General features: G+C 43.7%; 1 protein-coding gene across 2 annotated transcripts in view; it reads right to left on the bottom strand.

Moving 5' to 3' along the window:
• The window catches only part of npas1 (neuronal PAS domain protein 1), a 37049-nt gene extending 20596 nt beyond the window's left edge, over window positions 1-16453 (bottom strand). For both annotated transcript variants that reach the window (XM_069706421.1, XM_069706422.1), the window contains exons 1-3: window positions 16308-16453; window positions 6776-6943; window positions 5001-5239 (exon numbers count right to left, since the gene is read on the bottom strand). In XM_069706421.1, coding sequence (XP_069562522.1) covers window positions 5001-5239; window positions 6776-6870 — 334 coding nt within the window. In that variant the 5' untranslated portion in view covers window positions 6871-6943; window positions 16308-16453. The remainder of the gene's footprint in view (window positions 1-5000; window positions 5240-6775; window positions 6944-16307) is intronic.
• Window positions 16454-17410: the final 957 nt, after the last annotated feature.

Here is a 17410-nt window from a genome sequence, read left to right as displayed (position 1 = left end):
GCCCCGGCTGCTTTAAACGCTGTGAATTAGAAGGGAGGCAGACGCAGAGAGATCGTGAAGAGGTGGGGGAGACAGAAGGGAGGTGAGGGAGACGGAGGCAATGAAAGAAAGCAGAAGAGGGAGAGGGAGAGGGAGCGAGTGGAGGCAGAATGAAAGTCAATGTCACCAGCGCTGGCGAGGAGAGAGGTGTGTTTGACCTCACTAGCCGAGACAGTAAAACACTTCAGCTGGCCCTGTTGCTGGCAGTGAGTTGTCATTGTACTGCACCTTGTAAAAGACTGAGGGGTTCTCCAGCTGCCATATCGCACCTGTTAAAGGCTGATGTGCTCAAAATTTGATGTATTTTTCTGTTTCATCTAAAATACTCAAACTGTGGGAACTTCAAGATTTTAAAAAGATAAGTTTTGCTTTTATTCTTATTTTCTATCCTTAATGTTAAAGTTATACTCGCCAACTTATATTACCATGGCATTTACTGTTGATTGTAAATATTTGCTTGTCACAGATGTCGTGGTATTAACTCATCTGTAGGCTTGTAAGTAACATGGAATTGCACAACAATGCAAAAGACAGGTTTGAGCTAACTACAAACCAATCTGGCATTAAATAGTTGCACGATACGCCACAATGAGCGCATTTCCGGCGATTGCAGTTTTTTTTAAGCATCCCATTTTGTGTTGACGCATATCATGATGTCAGAAACTTGGATAAGCCTTTAACCCGGTTTTCAGAAACATGATTACGGTAGCTGGAAACCTCTTTACGAAACCAGGATACTGTTGCATGTTTTCTTCTCATCTTGGTTTCTGTTTTCTGCTGACTACCTGAGCAGCCACGGCTTCAGCCAAGTGATGTAACAGGAACACAAACAATGGTGGCAAAAAAAAGCGCCACATCTCTGGAGCAATGAAGAAAGAGAGTTTTGTCTTTCAGTGATGAAAGAATTTAATATAGTTGGCAGTTTAGATTGGGGAGAGCTTCAACATGCCGACGTGTTAAAGCATGAATAGTGTATGGGCGACAGGACATCAGTAATGGTTGAGTATCCTCAGTGGCAGCCCGACACTATGATACTTAATATTTCCTGTCGCTCTCCTCTATCATTGCTGGCATTAAGGTGGACAACCTAAATCTTCAAAGTGATGTTGGCATTTACTAGAACAAAGTCGGGTCTTTTCAACAGTCAAATCAGATTCACAATGTCAAAATTCCCTGTTCATGTTGTAAATAACTCAGGCATCCAGTAATCAGAGACCAGGATACTAGTATTTAATGTTTAAGGTAATATGAAGAACCAGATTTCTCCGTTTTCCATGTAAATGTCATATCCCGAATATAATCAAAGCTGGGAGAAGCCTCATAACCAAGACACTCAAGTCCATTCAATGTCTCTCTCTGTACATGTTATGATCACAGCTCTTTAATTGCCAAATTAAAAGACCATTTTCAAATGTGTTTATGTTGTTGTTGTTAAAAAAACAGAATATTAGCCAATATGTGATTATTGTTGTTTTCAGTTCTCAATGATTGACCTCAGAAATCCAGCAGTGGTCAGGCTCTGCAAGATACACAAAGGTTCAGGTGATCATTTTAAAAAGCAACTGAACAGCAGCTAAAAACTCTTTTTACTGACATCATGTGGTTTGACTTCACTGAAGGGATGTAGAAGTGTAGTTCAGGGTGTGCAGATATGACATCACCGTTAGGCGCGGTGCAGCTGTAAGGGCACAGTTTTCCTGTCCAGTGAGGACATTGCCGCTGGTCTTATCAGTTTAGGTAATCAGGTAAACTCTTAGCTTGTTTGATCGATTGTGTCTCTGCTTTTTTGTGATGCTGCTACTCTTCCCAGATCTCAGCAATTAACATGGTGAGTACAATCTTATCACAAGCAGGAGAAAGGTAAGAAACAGCTCCGATTAAAATAAATCGGACTTATCTCGTAACATGACATTTAAGAAGGCAGGGAAATAGGAAATAAAACTGTCCCGCAAAGCAAAATTTACTCAATATAGAGGTTTTGAAATATAAATGAGTTGGAATAGTCCTTGAATGTGCTGTGCAAATAGGCACACACACACAATCACAACCACAAACCGAATGGGAATGTACATCATGGGTCATTTTACGTTTCCTGCCTTCAGCCTTTCCTTTTCGTTTGCTCCTTCCTTCCATAATCTGTCTCTTTCCTCCTTCTTCCCCCCTCTCTGCTCTCTCAATCTCTCTCTCTGTGTGAAGGTCATGCAATTGATTTTCCTCTGTCTATTCATTTTTCAAGACTGGCTTTGAAACGTGGGAAGCAGACAAAAGCCACTCCGGCCCCTCCCCTTCGCTCCATCCCTCTCCTCCACCTTCCTTCCTTCTCCGCTGGCCCGCGCCCATCCAAAAACCCTCGGACAAGAGGGAATGTGGAGGAATGCAACCCCCCTTCCCTCTCCCCACCTCCTCCTCCTCCTCCTCCTCGTCTCTCCTCCTCACACTCCTCTCCTTCCTCCTTCCTCCCCTGTTTCTGTCTTTATTCCTCCAACATTTGTCCCTTCCCCTCCTCTCCGGCCTCCTCTCCCTTTCAGCCGGATCTCTGACCACATTCCACTAACGGAATTAAAGTCATGCATCACACTTAAAACCCTGCCAATGCATTGTGGGTAGACTTGTTCAAACTGATGTCCAAATTAGCATTGCATTTTCAGTGTTGGCCCTGCGGGGACTGTGTGACTTGCTTGTAAAAATCGCCAAACATTTAATAAAATACTTAAGATATCAGGTTCCGATCTTCTCTACAAAATGGCAAGAATTATTGAAACTACTATTGTTCGTAGCTGGCAAAAAGCGTTGCCATTCGGTGTGTTTGTCAAGCGCCTCACAAGTCTCCATGACCTTCACATAGCTGCTGCAGGCTTCTGTACAGGGTTTTTAACAGTTATTGTGCACATTTGTATGAGGGGTGCTTCTCATTGTGGTGAAAATAGCATACTTCACATCTGTCTTTCTACTCTCCTTCCAGTCCACACAGGACTGCACACCTACTGTTCTAAACGGCAGGTACTTTGTATCAAGGCCAAGAAAAGCTTGAACACTAAAACAAAACAATTCACTACATGTTGAATACAGTTAAGGCTTCCGGCCGGGTGCAGGTGTATGTATGTCACTTAGACATTCAGATTGTGCTGCACAGCATGGTTGATTTGGTATGGAGCGATCCCGATGCATCCACCCATAGCAAGGTATTTTCAGATACTATGGCTTTGGATTAGGGCTCACTGTGTACGTACTATGAAGTTTAAGCTTACTGAGGGGGACACTTTTGGTTTATGGTGAAATAATGTTCAAGATCAAAATAATAATACAAAACAAAACACCAGGCTGTATATTTTCCATAATGTAACCATCTTGCGTCATTTCATTAGAGCATCTCTGTCTGATATATGCCATGTCTTTAACTCCACACCTCAGGCTTCTTGTAATAAAGTTGAATTGTCTAAGCCCAACAAAAGACGAAACACGACTGTTTTCACAGGGTGAGTACTTCTTCCAAATGGCAATTCATCTGATCTTTATATGAAAAATGACTAGAATGTCCCTTTCAGGATTCTGAGAAGAGTATTGTTTTGGTATCTGTGTGGAAACTCGGGCTCGGCACCGGCACCAGTGTTGATTTTCACAGTAACAAAAATATTATTCGTCATCAGGATTGGGCGGCACGTATCGTGGTAAAGCACGCCACACAAAGAAAAACAGAAACATGCTTTTAACATGACTGCTTTTTGCTCACATTTCCTCAAATCAAGAGGCACACACACACACACACACACACACACACACACACACACACACGCGCGCACACACCTAATTGTACTGTAGCTGCATCGTTTCCCCTCAGTAATAGTAGCAATTAGACAGGCTATATAATTACAATGTCCTCGTTATATAGTTAATTTCTGTAATTACAACTTGCACCAATAGTTTCCTCCCTCTTTGTGTATCATCTATGTCCCTCTCGTTCTCTCTCATACACACAACACAAAAATTACATTCTGCTCACGCTAGCATATGATAATATGGACATGTATGTTTATAGGCTTGTGAAAGAACATGAGCTCATGCGCTCACATACAGAGCAGCAGTGATTATGATCGCTAATAGGAGGCTGGATAAATGTCCTTGTCTGAACTGAGTTTTTGTGGCGTGCGGCGTCTCTTTGGGCAGGATCGGACTGCTGAGGATTGAAAGTGAGATGTGAGTTGAAACGTGGATTTCAACAGTTTGTGTCCATTGGCGACATATCATCTTAATTGTCGTTGCTGTGCAGCTTTCTTATAGGTTGAAATTGGAGGAAATTATCTGCAGTAATCGTTCCGTCACAACCATGTTTAATTTAATTCTGTACACTTGTATTTGTGAACATATAAAACAATTAAATCTACTCATGAAAACAGTTAACAGATGTTGACCAGGTTCCAGGCCCAAGAAAAGACCCTAAAATTAGTATTATCTGGAGTTCCTTATTTCCTGCAATTATTCACTTCTATGTAGATTTAGTTAACCAACTTGTGGCCTAAATAGCGTTTCATCTAAAAGCAGCCAAAAATGAAATGTGCAGGGAAACGTACAGTGAATCCTTTCACCGTGTAAAATTAATCAATTTTAAGTATACTGAGTCTGCAGCAGTCATGGTCAGTGTGTCTGTTCTTGCTACTGTATCTTACAGTATAGTTGGAACATTTGATGTTTAGATCAAATAAACACAGTCGAGGAATAAGGGTTAGGGTTATTTGTGCAAACGGTGCGAGGTGAGAATCTGCTTCACTTTGTGTTTGAAAACCAGTTTTAAAATAGTTTTGGTTACGATTTTTTTGGGTTCTCTTTTTGGTTCTAAAAAGGCAATTTTACAAAAGTAATCAAAACCTTTCTTCCTGTACAGCAGACTCAAGTGAATCAATGCATTTTCTGGGCAGTGACTCTTTACAGTACTCTTTCTTTTTGCGCGTTTCCCTTTAGCTCACCTTTACTGCAGTTGCTGTCTCCCTCCAGCAGAGGGCTCCACGGTGGGTCTCCCTGGCTGGCAAAGGTGCGCATGTGCAGGTAGCTGATGGTCAGCCGGATGACCGAAGCCTTGTCCAGCTGGCTGGTGATGGCTCCGGGCAGCGGGAGCATCTTGGCCAGCTCGAAGAACTCAAAATTCTCCTTCCCCCGTCGAGAACGAGCCGCATTGCGAGATTTCTCTTTACGTAAGTTCTGAAGACTGAGAGGTGGACAAGATAGGGTGTAAAAGGCAATGGGTAAAAAAGTGGTGTAGAGGGGCACAGATAGAAGTACAGAGAAGAAACAGAAGAAAGTAGGGAGGAGAGAAAATCTCAGAAGGGCAGAGAGTCTGAATCAGCAGTGTGTAAGATGGGAGAAACTGGTAAAGTGTATCACATTATGGCCATTTACTGACCACCTGTTGATTGATTCATGCTCTGTATAAATGACCTCAGCATCAATCCAGAAAACTCATTTCATAAATACATATAATGGTAATGGCTTCTGCAATTTAAGTGAAACAATCTCCATTCTGACCCATCTCTTGCAGATTGTCTGGGTAATTATAGACAAACTCACTTCTTTTATCTAGCAGAGCAGAGTCCTAATAATACCATTTGCTCCAAAATCCATATGTGAACACATACACAATTTCTCGCTGCCTATCTCTCTTTTTCCCCTCCCTCTGCCCAACCCCTCGCTCTCACCCTCTCTCCCTCGCTCTCATCTGGTCCCGGGCTAGTGAGCTGAAGCCGTGATTGAGGGATCAATAGGCGAGGGAGGGGCAGAGTGACAGAGGGGGCTCAGGTAGCCTGTCTCTGTGATTGGGTATTGACTCTCCTCAATGGGGCCTGAGTGGTGGAATTATGTTGTCACAGCCACTTCACAATTTGTGTCGGTGCTGCGCTGGAATAAAGTGTGTGCGTGTGCGTGTGCGTGTGTGTGTGTGTGTGTGTGTGTGTGTGTGCGTGTGTGTGTGTGTGTGTGTGTGTGTGTGTGTGTGCGTGTGCGTGTGAGAGAGAGAAAAAGTGTGCATGTGTGAGAGAGAGGCCAACCATTCTCCCTCGTGTCTGTTGTTAATGCTCATCCTATAAGGGACCATCAGTGAGGGGTGTGTGTGTGTGTGTGTGTGTGTGTGTGTGTGTGTGTGTGTGTGTGTGTGTGTGTGTGTGTGTGTGTGTGTGTGTGTGTGTGTGTGTGCGTGCGTGATAGAAGAAACAAAGAAAAGACCAGCACACATGTGTGTACATATGTTTGTATCTTAATCAGCTGACACAGCTGTTGTATTTCACCCTGTTAGTCTCCAGTAAGTGAAATCAGTGTGTCTTTCTGTGAGTGTGTGTGGACTCATGCTGCCAGCCTCTGTAACATCTCATTATTATACTGCCTCGACCCCAGCCACAGAGAACAATCAATACACACACATTGATTCTGCTTAGTTTTTATATCCGCCTGTAAATGACTGGCCATTAATAATTCCAGCCAAATTTACTTAAGCTCCCACCAAGGGGAGGGGATTCACGGCTCTGACAGGATTGGCAGGTGAGCAACAACGCGGGTTATATGCAGCACTGAGGAGAACAGAATTATGTCTTCGGGATTGTGTTTCATTGTCAGGAAACTCTTCTTCAGGTTGTCAGTGTTTGCAAGGGTGTTAATGCATAGATTTCACCTTGCACAGATTAATTCATGGGCATGCATGCAGGCTTATACAGTATCACTCGGTGCGTGTGTGCGTGTGCGTGTTGTGCCTCACCAGGGCAGGGTGGGAGGCTTGGCCAGTAGTCCTTGTAGGAAATCCCACTCCACACTCACGCACTTCCCCTCGCTGACAAACGGCATGGTTGCCATCCTTCTCCCAATCACGCGCCGACGCCGCTGTTAACGAAGGCTTTGATTGGCTGAGGATGTGACACGCTCAGACCTGGTGATCCATGAGAGACAGCAGAGGAGCAAAGACAAAAAGAGGAAAAAAGAGTGAGTGAATTGAGGTTGGTTCATTCACCAATAACGTCTGTTAAATAGTCAGATCAATAAAACTACTTCCACCTTTCCAGGTGAGAGCTCGTGTAGCATTTAGATTCAGATTTAACACATTTTAAGGAGCCTATAACTTTAGAATGAGTAAACATGTTTTCATCAAAACCTATCGCATAATTTTTTTTTTCGGCAAAGAACTTCCAAATTTTGGAGAGAGCATGAAGCCTGTTTTTGTAAAAAAAAAAAAAAAAGAAAGAAAAGAAAACTGACATTTTTTCTCCCTTTGCAGTTTCCATTCAGCTCTTTTAATTTGATAAAACATAATTTGCATAAAAAAAGCTTATTATTATAACCCATCAGCATGATTTCTTCCTTGATATACCTGACAAATGCATTTTGCTAAATGCTTATTGGAACCGTAGCAAAAATTTAGAAAGGTAGAAAAAGAAGTACTGCAGTTGAGAGAAAGAGCAATTAGGTACCGTGTGTAGTTCACCACATAAAGGTCAAGGGCTGTTACCAAGGTAATAGGCATAAGACAAAACACTAAACCTCCTTTGAAGTCACAATTACACTAAAAATCAGAGGTCTCTAAATGTCTCCCCTCATTCCTGAGAGACAATTCAAACTTCTGTGACTGGAGTTTAACCAAATATCTCTGAAGACAAAACACACCATCTTCTCTTCCAGATCTTTTGCTGCCTTCTGCCAAACTCCGACACCACCCTCCTGCAGTGCAAGTTGCCAATATTCTTCCCTGTCCTCAAACAGAGCCCCACTCCTCACCAGCTTCCCTCCCCTCTGTGCTGTGTTGACATTTAAAGGGCTGGTGTGGCCCCGAGCACCTCAGTGTCATGCCCTTGGGCCTGAGATGCCCTCTCTCCCTCCATTTCTGCCCCTCACTCTGTAACGCTCTCTTTCTTTGGCGAGGCTGGGTCAGCACAATCGTGTCAGTAGAGCTTTGCCAGGGCAAAAGAAAATGGATTATGTCTCGAGTTTGAGCATGGCTATGCTGACCTTGGCTAAGAGGGGTCAGCGGAAGCCGGGCAGGTTTGGCAGATATCATTCCACAAATCTGAGCTGAAACAGCCGGCTTTAAGTGTATGCAAGAAAACTTCTTGGGCACATTTCAAAGGCGGAAAAGTCAATAATCAATTCTACAAAGAGAGAATAGTTGTTGAGAGGGTAGATGGGGTCATCAACTTACCTTTAATAGTTTTTTTTTTTCTATTTGGAACAAGGTCCTGTGTCAGTGACTGACTGGCCTCAAGAAATGAATATAGTCTGAATAGCTGCTTCCTAACCATGAAATGTTTGCTCAAAAAGCATGCATGAATAGAGCCTAAAAAGCTCAGTGATACTCAACACTAAAGGAAACACAAAGGGACAACCAGAGTTAGTGGACTTCATCCTCTTCATCATGGACGTCCGGCATATCAATCCATTTCATTGTTGTTGATACATTCCAGTCTTGATCAGAGTAGTGGAATGACCAATTGACTATCATTGCCAGGTCACTAGTATGGCTACAGTACATGAACTTGTATAAATGCACCACCCTATTGCAGATAAAGATGATAACTAGAGCCGGCTCAACTAAAATTTTAATCACAGTAAACTGTCTAATTTATGTTAAGGATAAAAAATAAAATAAACGAGTGCATGATCAATTACAGAATGACAAATTTAAGTTTCTGGACTTCAGTGGGCTGATTGATTGTTAAATGTCTAGTTAGATATTAGTGTCTGTAGCAGCTGCTCTTACTTTTATTTTAGGGAATTTCAAATCGATTGCCGTGCCAGTAAATGTATGTCAGTCAGACACTGATAAAGTTGCTAATTCGATCAATCCGGTTCATTTTCCAGCCTCCTTCCGGGGCATTTCCATTGACAGAATATTTTGTCCTCGCTTAAGGTCGAAGGCCGACGCTTTTTTGCATCCATGGGAAAACCTAATATCTTTTACCCTGAAGCTACCAGCCTGCAACATTGACAGTCCTCTTTTCAGAGCATCTGGTGAAGAGGAGACAGGGTCGAGCAGAGGGCAGCGCACCTCTGTCTAACAACCTCACCTTTGTCACCTTCCCTTCCTCACCTGGATAAATGCACTACAAGTCAAATTAAACTGTGTACAGTAGGACAAAGGGATCAAAAGGGAGACACAGACAGGAAACAATTTACTCTCAAATTTTCACCGCCTCGTGGACACACGTGCACGCACACACACACGCACGCACGCACGCACACACACACACACACAGTCTGCCTCCAACCCATACCTGTATGTTTATCTCTTAATTGACCCTATCTGTGCTTATCTAATCTCTCCTTTCATCTTTCTGTCTCAAACTATCTCTCCATCTCCCTCTATCTGGGCAGACACAGGGGCGTAATGGACAGGGGCCTCCACAGTAATTATTCAATCAGCCTCATAACCTTGTCGCAGGTTGGGCGGCCCATTAATGCACTCACCCAAATGGACCCCGCCACTTTGACTGCTAATGCTCCGGCTAGCTAACAGCACAACAGGCTGAATGTCAGAAGTGTCATCTAGACAGAGTGTGAAACAATCCCGCTCGATAGGACGGAGCCCACTTCTTCTGGCACAGTGGGAAATATATATGGAAAAGGAAAGTGTGACTTCTGAGAACGCTGAGAATAAAAAAAATATACCGTGCCCGCAGCTGTGGAGATGAACTTGTATCAAGTGTGACCGCAGGTGTTCACAATGTGTTGCTGCAGTGCTACATATTCATAAGTGGTGTGTGTGTGTGTGTATGTGTGTGTATATATATCTGAGTGTGTGTTTGAGACCCCTACCCTATAAAGCCATGCTCTCCTGGCATGGTCTCAACAGCAATAGAGAGGAGGGCACTGCGGCGAGCGTTCACAGCCGCTGTTTGCTGTGCGCTTCTCTCTGGCTGCTCGCTTGGCTCCTGCTCTATTTATTTTCAGCAGGGACGTTTAATTAGGGCCTCCAGCTGTCAGAGGTTCGTTAGCATGCCCCTCCTCTCCCCAAGCCGCCCCTCCCAGTAGGGAGTCAGGGGCATCAGGCAAATGAACACATTTAAGTCAAACAGCACGCCGACAGACAATAGCTCCACTGCCATGCCACCAGCTCCCCTAGGTAGAGACATGGTTGTTTTATGCCTCATCTCCCCAACCCCTGGGGCCCAATACAGAGCCTGGCCAAGACTGCGAATGCGGAGGCAGAGGAGCACTCATAGCCCACCAGAGACTACATGCACACTGAATTCATGCAAAGGTGAAGAGCAGGAACAAACCTATGCAATGCACAATTCACAACAAAAAAAAGAAGACCAGTTCCATTTGTGAGGATTTTTAGGATTTTTGACCAATTTTGAAGAATTAGAAAATCTGAGAAAGGTGTAAAAGATTCATTTCAAAAGAATATTGCGTATTTTCTCCCTTTAGTTAAAAAAAAAAGTCACATTTAGGACATTTTAGGACATGCACGTCCTGATTGATGGCTTACTGTAGTGGCCAGCGCAATACTACCTACAGATCCATTTAAACAAATTTGCACAATGCGAACTGCAATTTTAGATTATTTCTTCACCGTTTCTGACACATTTCTCTCCTCAAACCTCAATAAATGAGCTGTGTACTTCCTGTAATTTAGTGGCAGACCTTTTTTGAAACATGGTGCTGTTGTCATTTGCATTGTGCCTATAAGTCAAGCTGGCAAAAAAAGAAGAAGGGGCACCCTGGTTTGGGCTCTGGCCTGGGACACTTCGTAGATGTCCTTTCACTTCTTCCTCTCCTCTTTTTTTGTGTTCAAAAAAGCAGAACCTGCCCCCCAAATTGCTGAAAAAGTTGGCCTTTTAACATTCTAGTCATTCCAGACATAGTCGTTCCAGTATTTACGCAAGTAAAATTTTAATGATAACGCTTTTTATACAGCTCTCCTCTCTTTCTCCAGCGCTCGATCTTCTCTAATTATCTCAAACTAAAGGTAAAAGTGCAATACACATACAACAGCTATGTAAGATATTCATGGGAATAATGTTTTATCAAACAGAAAACGTTCAATATCATGAAAGATGTCGAAAACATGGTTGGAAATAACATGAACAGAATATTTGATGTAGCTAGTTTTCTGTCTTGCCTTTCATGTTGTTGAGTAGTTGTAAATGAGTGTCTGGAGCATCCGGGGAGATGAAGTTTGGTATTCTGGTTGGAGGGCTGAAAACTACTTATCATGCATTACGGCCCTGGTTGGACCTCAGGATTTGGAAGTCAAAAGACTTTTTAATGTACAATTTTTCAGCCGCTGATCAATCGACAGCTGCTGGACATGAAGATCTCTCTCCCTCCTCTCTCGCTCAGCATTCCATATTCCAACTCGCTCGGCATTCTGCTTCCGTATCGAAGCTCCGGCTGCTGTTGACCTTGACGACTCTGGATCATTCCCAACCCAAGGTTCTCTCCAACTCTCAAGGGCCTTGGCGTCCACCCCCCCCCCACCCCCGCCCTCCTCACACACACACACACACACACACCTCCCACCCCCTTCGCGTCTCCCATCACCCTCACCCCCCATCTCTCTACTCTAACCCCCTTTTTTGCTCCTCCCTGGCCCTTGCCTGGGTCATTAATTATCTAATGGAATCAATACGGCGTAAGATTGGACCAGTGTGACCCCGCCCGCCCCCAGGTATTGCCGTGGTGATGAGGAGGAAGAGGAGGTGTTTGTGAAGGGTGTAAAGGAATGATGATAACGGCCTGTGTGTGAGTGGATCAGCACTGTCACTGTGTGGACCGTCCCTAAACTGAAAGAATATAGAATAAAGAGATCAGCGATAAATAAATGATTAGAGAGGTAGAGGGGGGTGGATGGAGAGCACATGGGGGACAGAGAGAGTTTAAGTAGAGGCAGAGGGAGGCAAATCAGACAGTAAGAGTTAGAGAGAGAGAGAGAGGGAGTGAAATGATGGACGGATGAAGACAGATGAAAAAAAAAAAAGGAGGAGAGAGAAAGAGATTTGCTAATGTTCACCCTTGGTAATCAATATCTTTCTCCTCCTCCTCTTTTATTACAGAGGGCTTTGGTGAGTGTGCTTTGATGTCCACTCCTCACGGGCGTGGAGATACGCAGAATCCAATCCATGCCTGTCATAATTACTGTCTACCTTGGCCTGGATATACACAAAAGAAATGCTCCTCTGCACCTGCACCGTATTAAATATGAAGTTGGAACTATCAGTGCACTGAATCCCATTTATTTACGAGAAAAATGATTTACTCTCTAAAGATTGTTCTGATGAGATTTTCTGAAGAAAAGCTGAATGTCCATTACTTGCTTAATAATAAAAGTCATTAAAAACAATGAAGTTCCACAATAACTTGAAAAAGGAAAAGACTGTCTTGCATGAACTGACATTTTTGGCAACAATGTGTCTCCTGACGAGCATACAAAAACAAGACGGGTCATCCAAACAGTATCTGCAAGTATGTTAAAATAAAAGGCAATTACAGAATATTTATTCTTAAATCATTTACGCCTCGAGCCATAAAAACTCAAACACATTTTAGGGTTAGTTTTCCCCAATTAGTAAAAGTATTATGGGCATGATGGGGATAATAGTTTTACCCAAAAAGTTCACCAGAGCAACTGAAAGCTATAAATACAAGTAGAAAACATGTAAACGTAGATGACTTTGAAAAGAAATGCATTGAATAAAAATGTTCAGTTCATCATGAAGTTGACCGTCCTGGATATTTATGCTCGCAAGACAAAACCCAAACTCGAATTCAGGCGAAGGCTCGAGGTGAAAAGTGAGGAAAGACAATAAAACGAGCTTCTTACTTGGGAGTACTTTCACACGAGGAATGCCGAAGGGCTCGTGTAATGGTAAAACCGATAGCAACCCTAAATAGTCTTCCTATTTTTCAAATGCTTCCCAAAATAAATAGTGAACAAACAGTAAAGGTAGAAAGAAGACCGAAACCGTATGGAAGAAGTCAGCCGAGTGGATGCAGCTCTCCATACGGCTGAAGATGGTAAATCCACTCCCGCGGGCAGAGACCACATCAGCACTGACCTCCAAATAACCAGAGGCCAAAGAACAGCACACAGGGTCACTCACTCTCTCTCCAACACACTCGCACACACGCCAATGTGTGTACTCTAAACCAGGACTTGAAAGCACACTCTCATTCTGCACACCAGCGTGGAGAAGTCCACATGCTAATATGGACACATCAATTAGCATGGTGCAGATGTCAAGAGTTCAGACCGGTGTCAAACTCTTGATAAGAGTTGCACAAGTTGTGTAGGTGTCTTGTAGCACACTTGTGGAGACCAGGATACCCGCTGGCCTCATATATTCCCACACAGCGCTCGGAGCTGGACGCTTTGTTTGGATATTTCCAAATATATTGTTCATTTAAGTAACTTCTACATCACGTCATGGCCTAAATTAGAGAAGGAGAAAGTAGAGACGACATGAAAGATTGACCGTGAGGAAGACTAAAGTTTTTCAGACCGCACCTGATTCTGATATTCGACTTAGAGGGGAAGTGTGTGGATGCCTATACATTGTGTGCATATCACTAAGAAACTGCGTACGCGTGTGAGTGTGTGCGCGCGGAGGCTGGAGGATCCCTTCAGGCTGGTGTGTGAATGACAGCGGGGGTTATGTAAGGAGCCACAGCGGGGCCGGAGTGGACAGTCCGACCGGAGATCAGGTCAGCAGAGTGTGACACTAAACACATCTCCCTGACACCGCGCTGACACCCTCTGTCACAGACCCACACACTGTCTGTCAACGCTCTTCACACACACACACACACACACACACACACACACACACACACACACACACACACACACACACACACACACACACACACGCACGCACGCGCGCGCGCGCACAACAAGAGCAAGAAGTGTGTGAGCGGCTGTCTGTCAACACGCCACACACTGTGTGTGTGTGTGTGTGTGTGTGTGTGTGTGTGTGTGTGTGTGTGTGTGTGTGTGTGTGTGTGTGTGTGTGTGTGTGTGTGTGTGTGTGTGTGTGTGTGTGTGTGTGTGTGTGTGTAAGAGAGCAACAGAGAGAGACAAAAATATCAAGAGAGGATGAAAAAGAGGAAGGGAGGGAGAGCTGAGGTGTCTGTCTATCTGCGATCTTGTCAATGAGTCACAAGTAGTGACTGCTTCCGTCTACCATCCTGGATGAACTCATAAATTACCGACCTGCTGAAATTTCACCTACTCATGTGATGATTATTTGCAAAACAAATATACAAAAATATAACTAAGTGACAAAAAAAACAAAAAAAAACATCAGTCTTTAAACAGGGCCCTTTGGCGCCTTCTTTTTTTTCTTCACTTTCACAAAGTAATCCAAGTCAGGGTCTGTCGCACAGTTGACTGTTGGCATGAACTGCTGCTCCTCAAATCCAAAAAGCCAGAGAAGAAATCTGCGTCTGGGTCTAATAAAAAAAAAAAGGCCTAAAGGTAGGTCACGACCAAAAGCATCCTGCACAAGCCAGAACTGAAACGGATGGAGAGGCTTAGTGGCTCAGTGGGCCGGGGTATAAACTGTACCACGCTCATGCAATGACTCGGTCTGACCCTGTTTCTTGTCATATTCCGTATCCCACTTTTACTGAAGCATTGCCAAAAGCTAAGTGGAAACATTCACTACATAGGATTTTAAAAAGTGGAAAAAAGAAAAAAAAATATATATATATATATTGCTGCTCCGGCTGCCAGATTACGGTGGACGATAACTCTTTTCACCACTCGTAACATTTTGACACCTCATCCTGCCACCTGAAAGAGTGACTCTGAACTGAAGGTAGTAATTTGGTTGTAATTTATCTGCAGCATCTGAAATCTCGGCAGGTGTGAGTGTAAATGACGCTGTTGGCAGTGTACGAAACAGAGCACAATTTAAAGCAAACGTGCAACACTGATTTTGAAGCGATGATCGACGAGAGTATACAAAATAAACACTCAAGACAAATATCTGCATATGGACAGACGCAGATGTACAAAGGCAAACAGGGAATCTGGTACGAAATCCCACAAAATAAACACCCACACTTAAATCCTCCACTTGCACACTCCTATGCGTACACATATTTGTTTTCTTTGTGCAAAACCTGTTCCGCTGTTCGGAGAGTCTGACTTTTACTTCGAGGGACGAGCCTCCAAACAGTATGAAAAAAAAAAAGTCACATTAAAAAAAAAAAAAAACCCAGAGAAGCTGAGATCGCTGTGTGATGGTTTAATGCCGTGATTTACTTTGAGGAGGCAGTGAACACTGTGCGTTTGTCACAGTCATTCTGCCAATTCGGACCACCTGCTGCAAAACACCCTGAAGGCAGCGAATGTTACCAGGCCAGTAAACTGTGACCAATTCTGCCTCTGCAGGTGGAGACGGGCACACCGCCGCTCACTCACTGCCTCCAGATCTCAAACAGCACACACGCGCACTTCAAATCCGTCAGGAAGAGGTGCACTCAGCTCACAACATAAACACGCATGAATTACTTGCTATATCTGAATAATGAGTAAGTGCAGTGAAAATATTTGACAGTAAACTAAACTGACGAAATACACAAAGAACTTCATGTAAAAAAAAAAACCAATAACTGTACTTTTACTCTAATTGTAAAATTTCATTCATCTTAATATTAATTTACAGTGAATTATAAATACGCACTTATCTTGAAAACTATATCTACGTTTTTCTATGTATTTTCTCAAATGTGTATTCAAACATGCTGTCACAGAGTAAAACGAGATAGTGAGTAGAAGAAAGGTCAGCTTTAACCGTTTTATCACTTGTGATTTAAGAAAAAAAATATTTTGACTTTAATCTAACTGCAAATGATCCAATTTAGTAACATATTTGATTAGGCGTAACATTTCTGTTCTGTCATAAAGGAGAAAGCAAAAAGTTGTCACTGATGCTTCCATAATTATATTTTATCTAAAGCAAAAAAAAAGTACTTTTGGAGTACATTTAACTAAATACAATAAATATTCCACAAGATTTGATCTTTATCAAGATAAAAAAAAATAAAATAATAATAACAGACATAAGGACAGACTGGGTCAAAATCACCCTTTTTAAACTGGCAGCAAAAATCGAATAAAAGGAGACAACTTTACAAGTGTGTTTCCGGTGTGTGTCTGTGTGTCTGTGTGTGTGTGTGTGTGTGTCTGTGTGTGTGTGAGAATATTAAGCAACAGAGTGAGAAAGTGTGTGTCCGGTCATACATGTGCATGTGTGTGTGTTGACTGTAAGCTGTTAGATCCATTATCTACTCACCTGACGGTCATTTCCAGCCTTCAGTCTGCTGCTGTTGATCTGATCCACTTTGTCTCTCTCTTCTTCCTCCTCCTCTTCTTCTTCTCCTTCTTTTTCCTTTTCTTTTTCTTCTTCTTCTTCTTCTTCTTCTTCTCCTCCTCCTCCTCCTCCTCCTCCCTTCTCCTTCTCCTTCTCCTTCTCCTTCTCCTCCTCTTCGGTGCCCCTGCTCTGCCCTGGCAGTGCCCCCCCACCACCACCACCACCACCTCCACCACCTCCACCAGCACCTCGAGCTCAAACACAGCAAACAAACACTGTGTCTGTGAGCCAAGGGGGCTGGGACAGGGGCAGCGTCAATCCCCTCACTTTCCTTTCACAAAAAGCCGTGGCTGCCCAGCCGGACCCATCGTGGACTCCCGTTGCAAGAGTGTGTGTTTGTGAAAGAGAGAGCGAGAAAGAGAGGGAGAGAGCATATGTGTGTGTGTGTGTGTGTGTGTGTGTGTGTGTGTGTGTGTGTGTGTGTGTGTGTGTGTGTGTGTGTGTGTGTGTGTGTGTGTGTGTGTGTGTGTGTGTGTGTGTGTGTGTGTGTGTGTGTGTGTGTAGAGCTAGCTGATGTAGCTCTCCTTGGCTCTCAGACTCACTTCACTAACACTCTGCTCCGCTGCTTCTTGGAGATGGACTCGGATTAGGACACAGCCAGTGTGAGAATCTCTTCCTCTCTCTCTCTCTCTCTCTCTCTCTCCAGCAGGCATGCTCCCTCCCACCCCTCTCTCTCTCTCTCTCTCTCTCTCTCTCTCTCTCTCTCTCTCTCTCTCTCTCTCGCTCACTCATTCACTCTCCTCCCTGAGCTTCTTTCTTTTCATTTCCTCTTGGGAAAGCCTTGTACACCAGTTGTCTCTGCCTTCAGCTGCTCTCTCTCTCTCTCTCTCTCTCTCTCTCTCTCTCTCTCTCTCTCTCTCTCTCAGTCACTAGTAAATATAAAAGGCATGCTTGTACAGCCCCTCAGCCTCAGTCTCTCTGTGGCTCTCCCTCCCTAACTCCTCGCTGTGTCTCATGCTTTCGTTTACCCCCACCTCCCTGTGCCCCCCCCCCACCCTCACTTTCTTTCTCACTGTCAAAGCTGC

This window comes from Brachyistius frenatus, unplaced genomic scaffold, assembly GCF_029030835.1.
Source record: "Brachyistius frenatus isolate BFR_SWC_R1_liver_20210118 unplaced genomic scaffold, ASM2903083v1 Contig_62, whole genome shotgun sequence".
Lineage (NCBI taxonomy): Eukaryota > Metazoa > Chordata > Actinopteri > Embiotocidae > Brachyistius > Brachyistius frenatus.
Note: the sequence above shows the minus strand (reverse complement) of the source record. Positions and strands in the feature narration are given on the sequence as shown.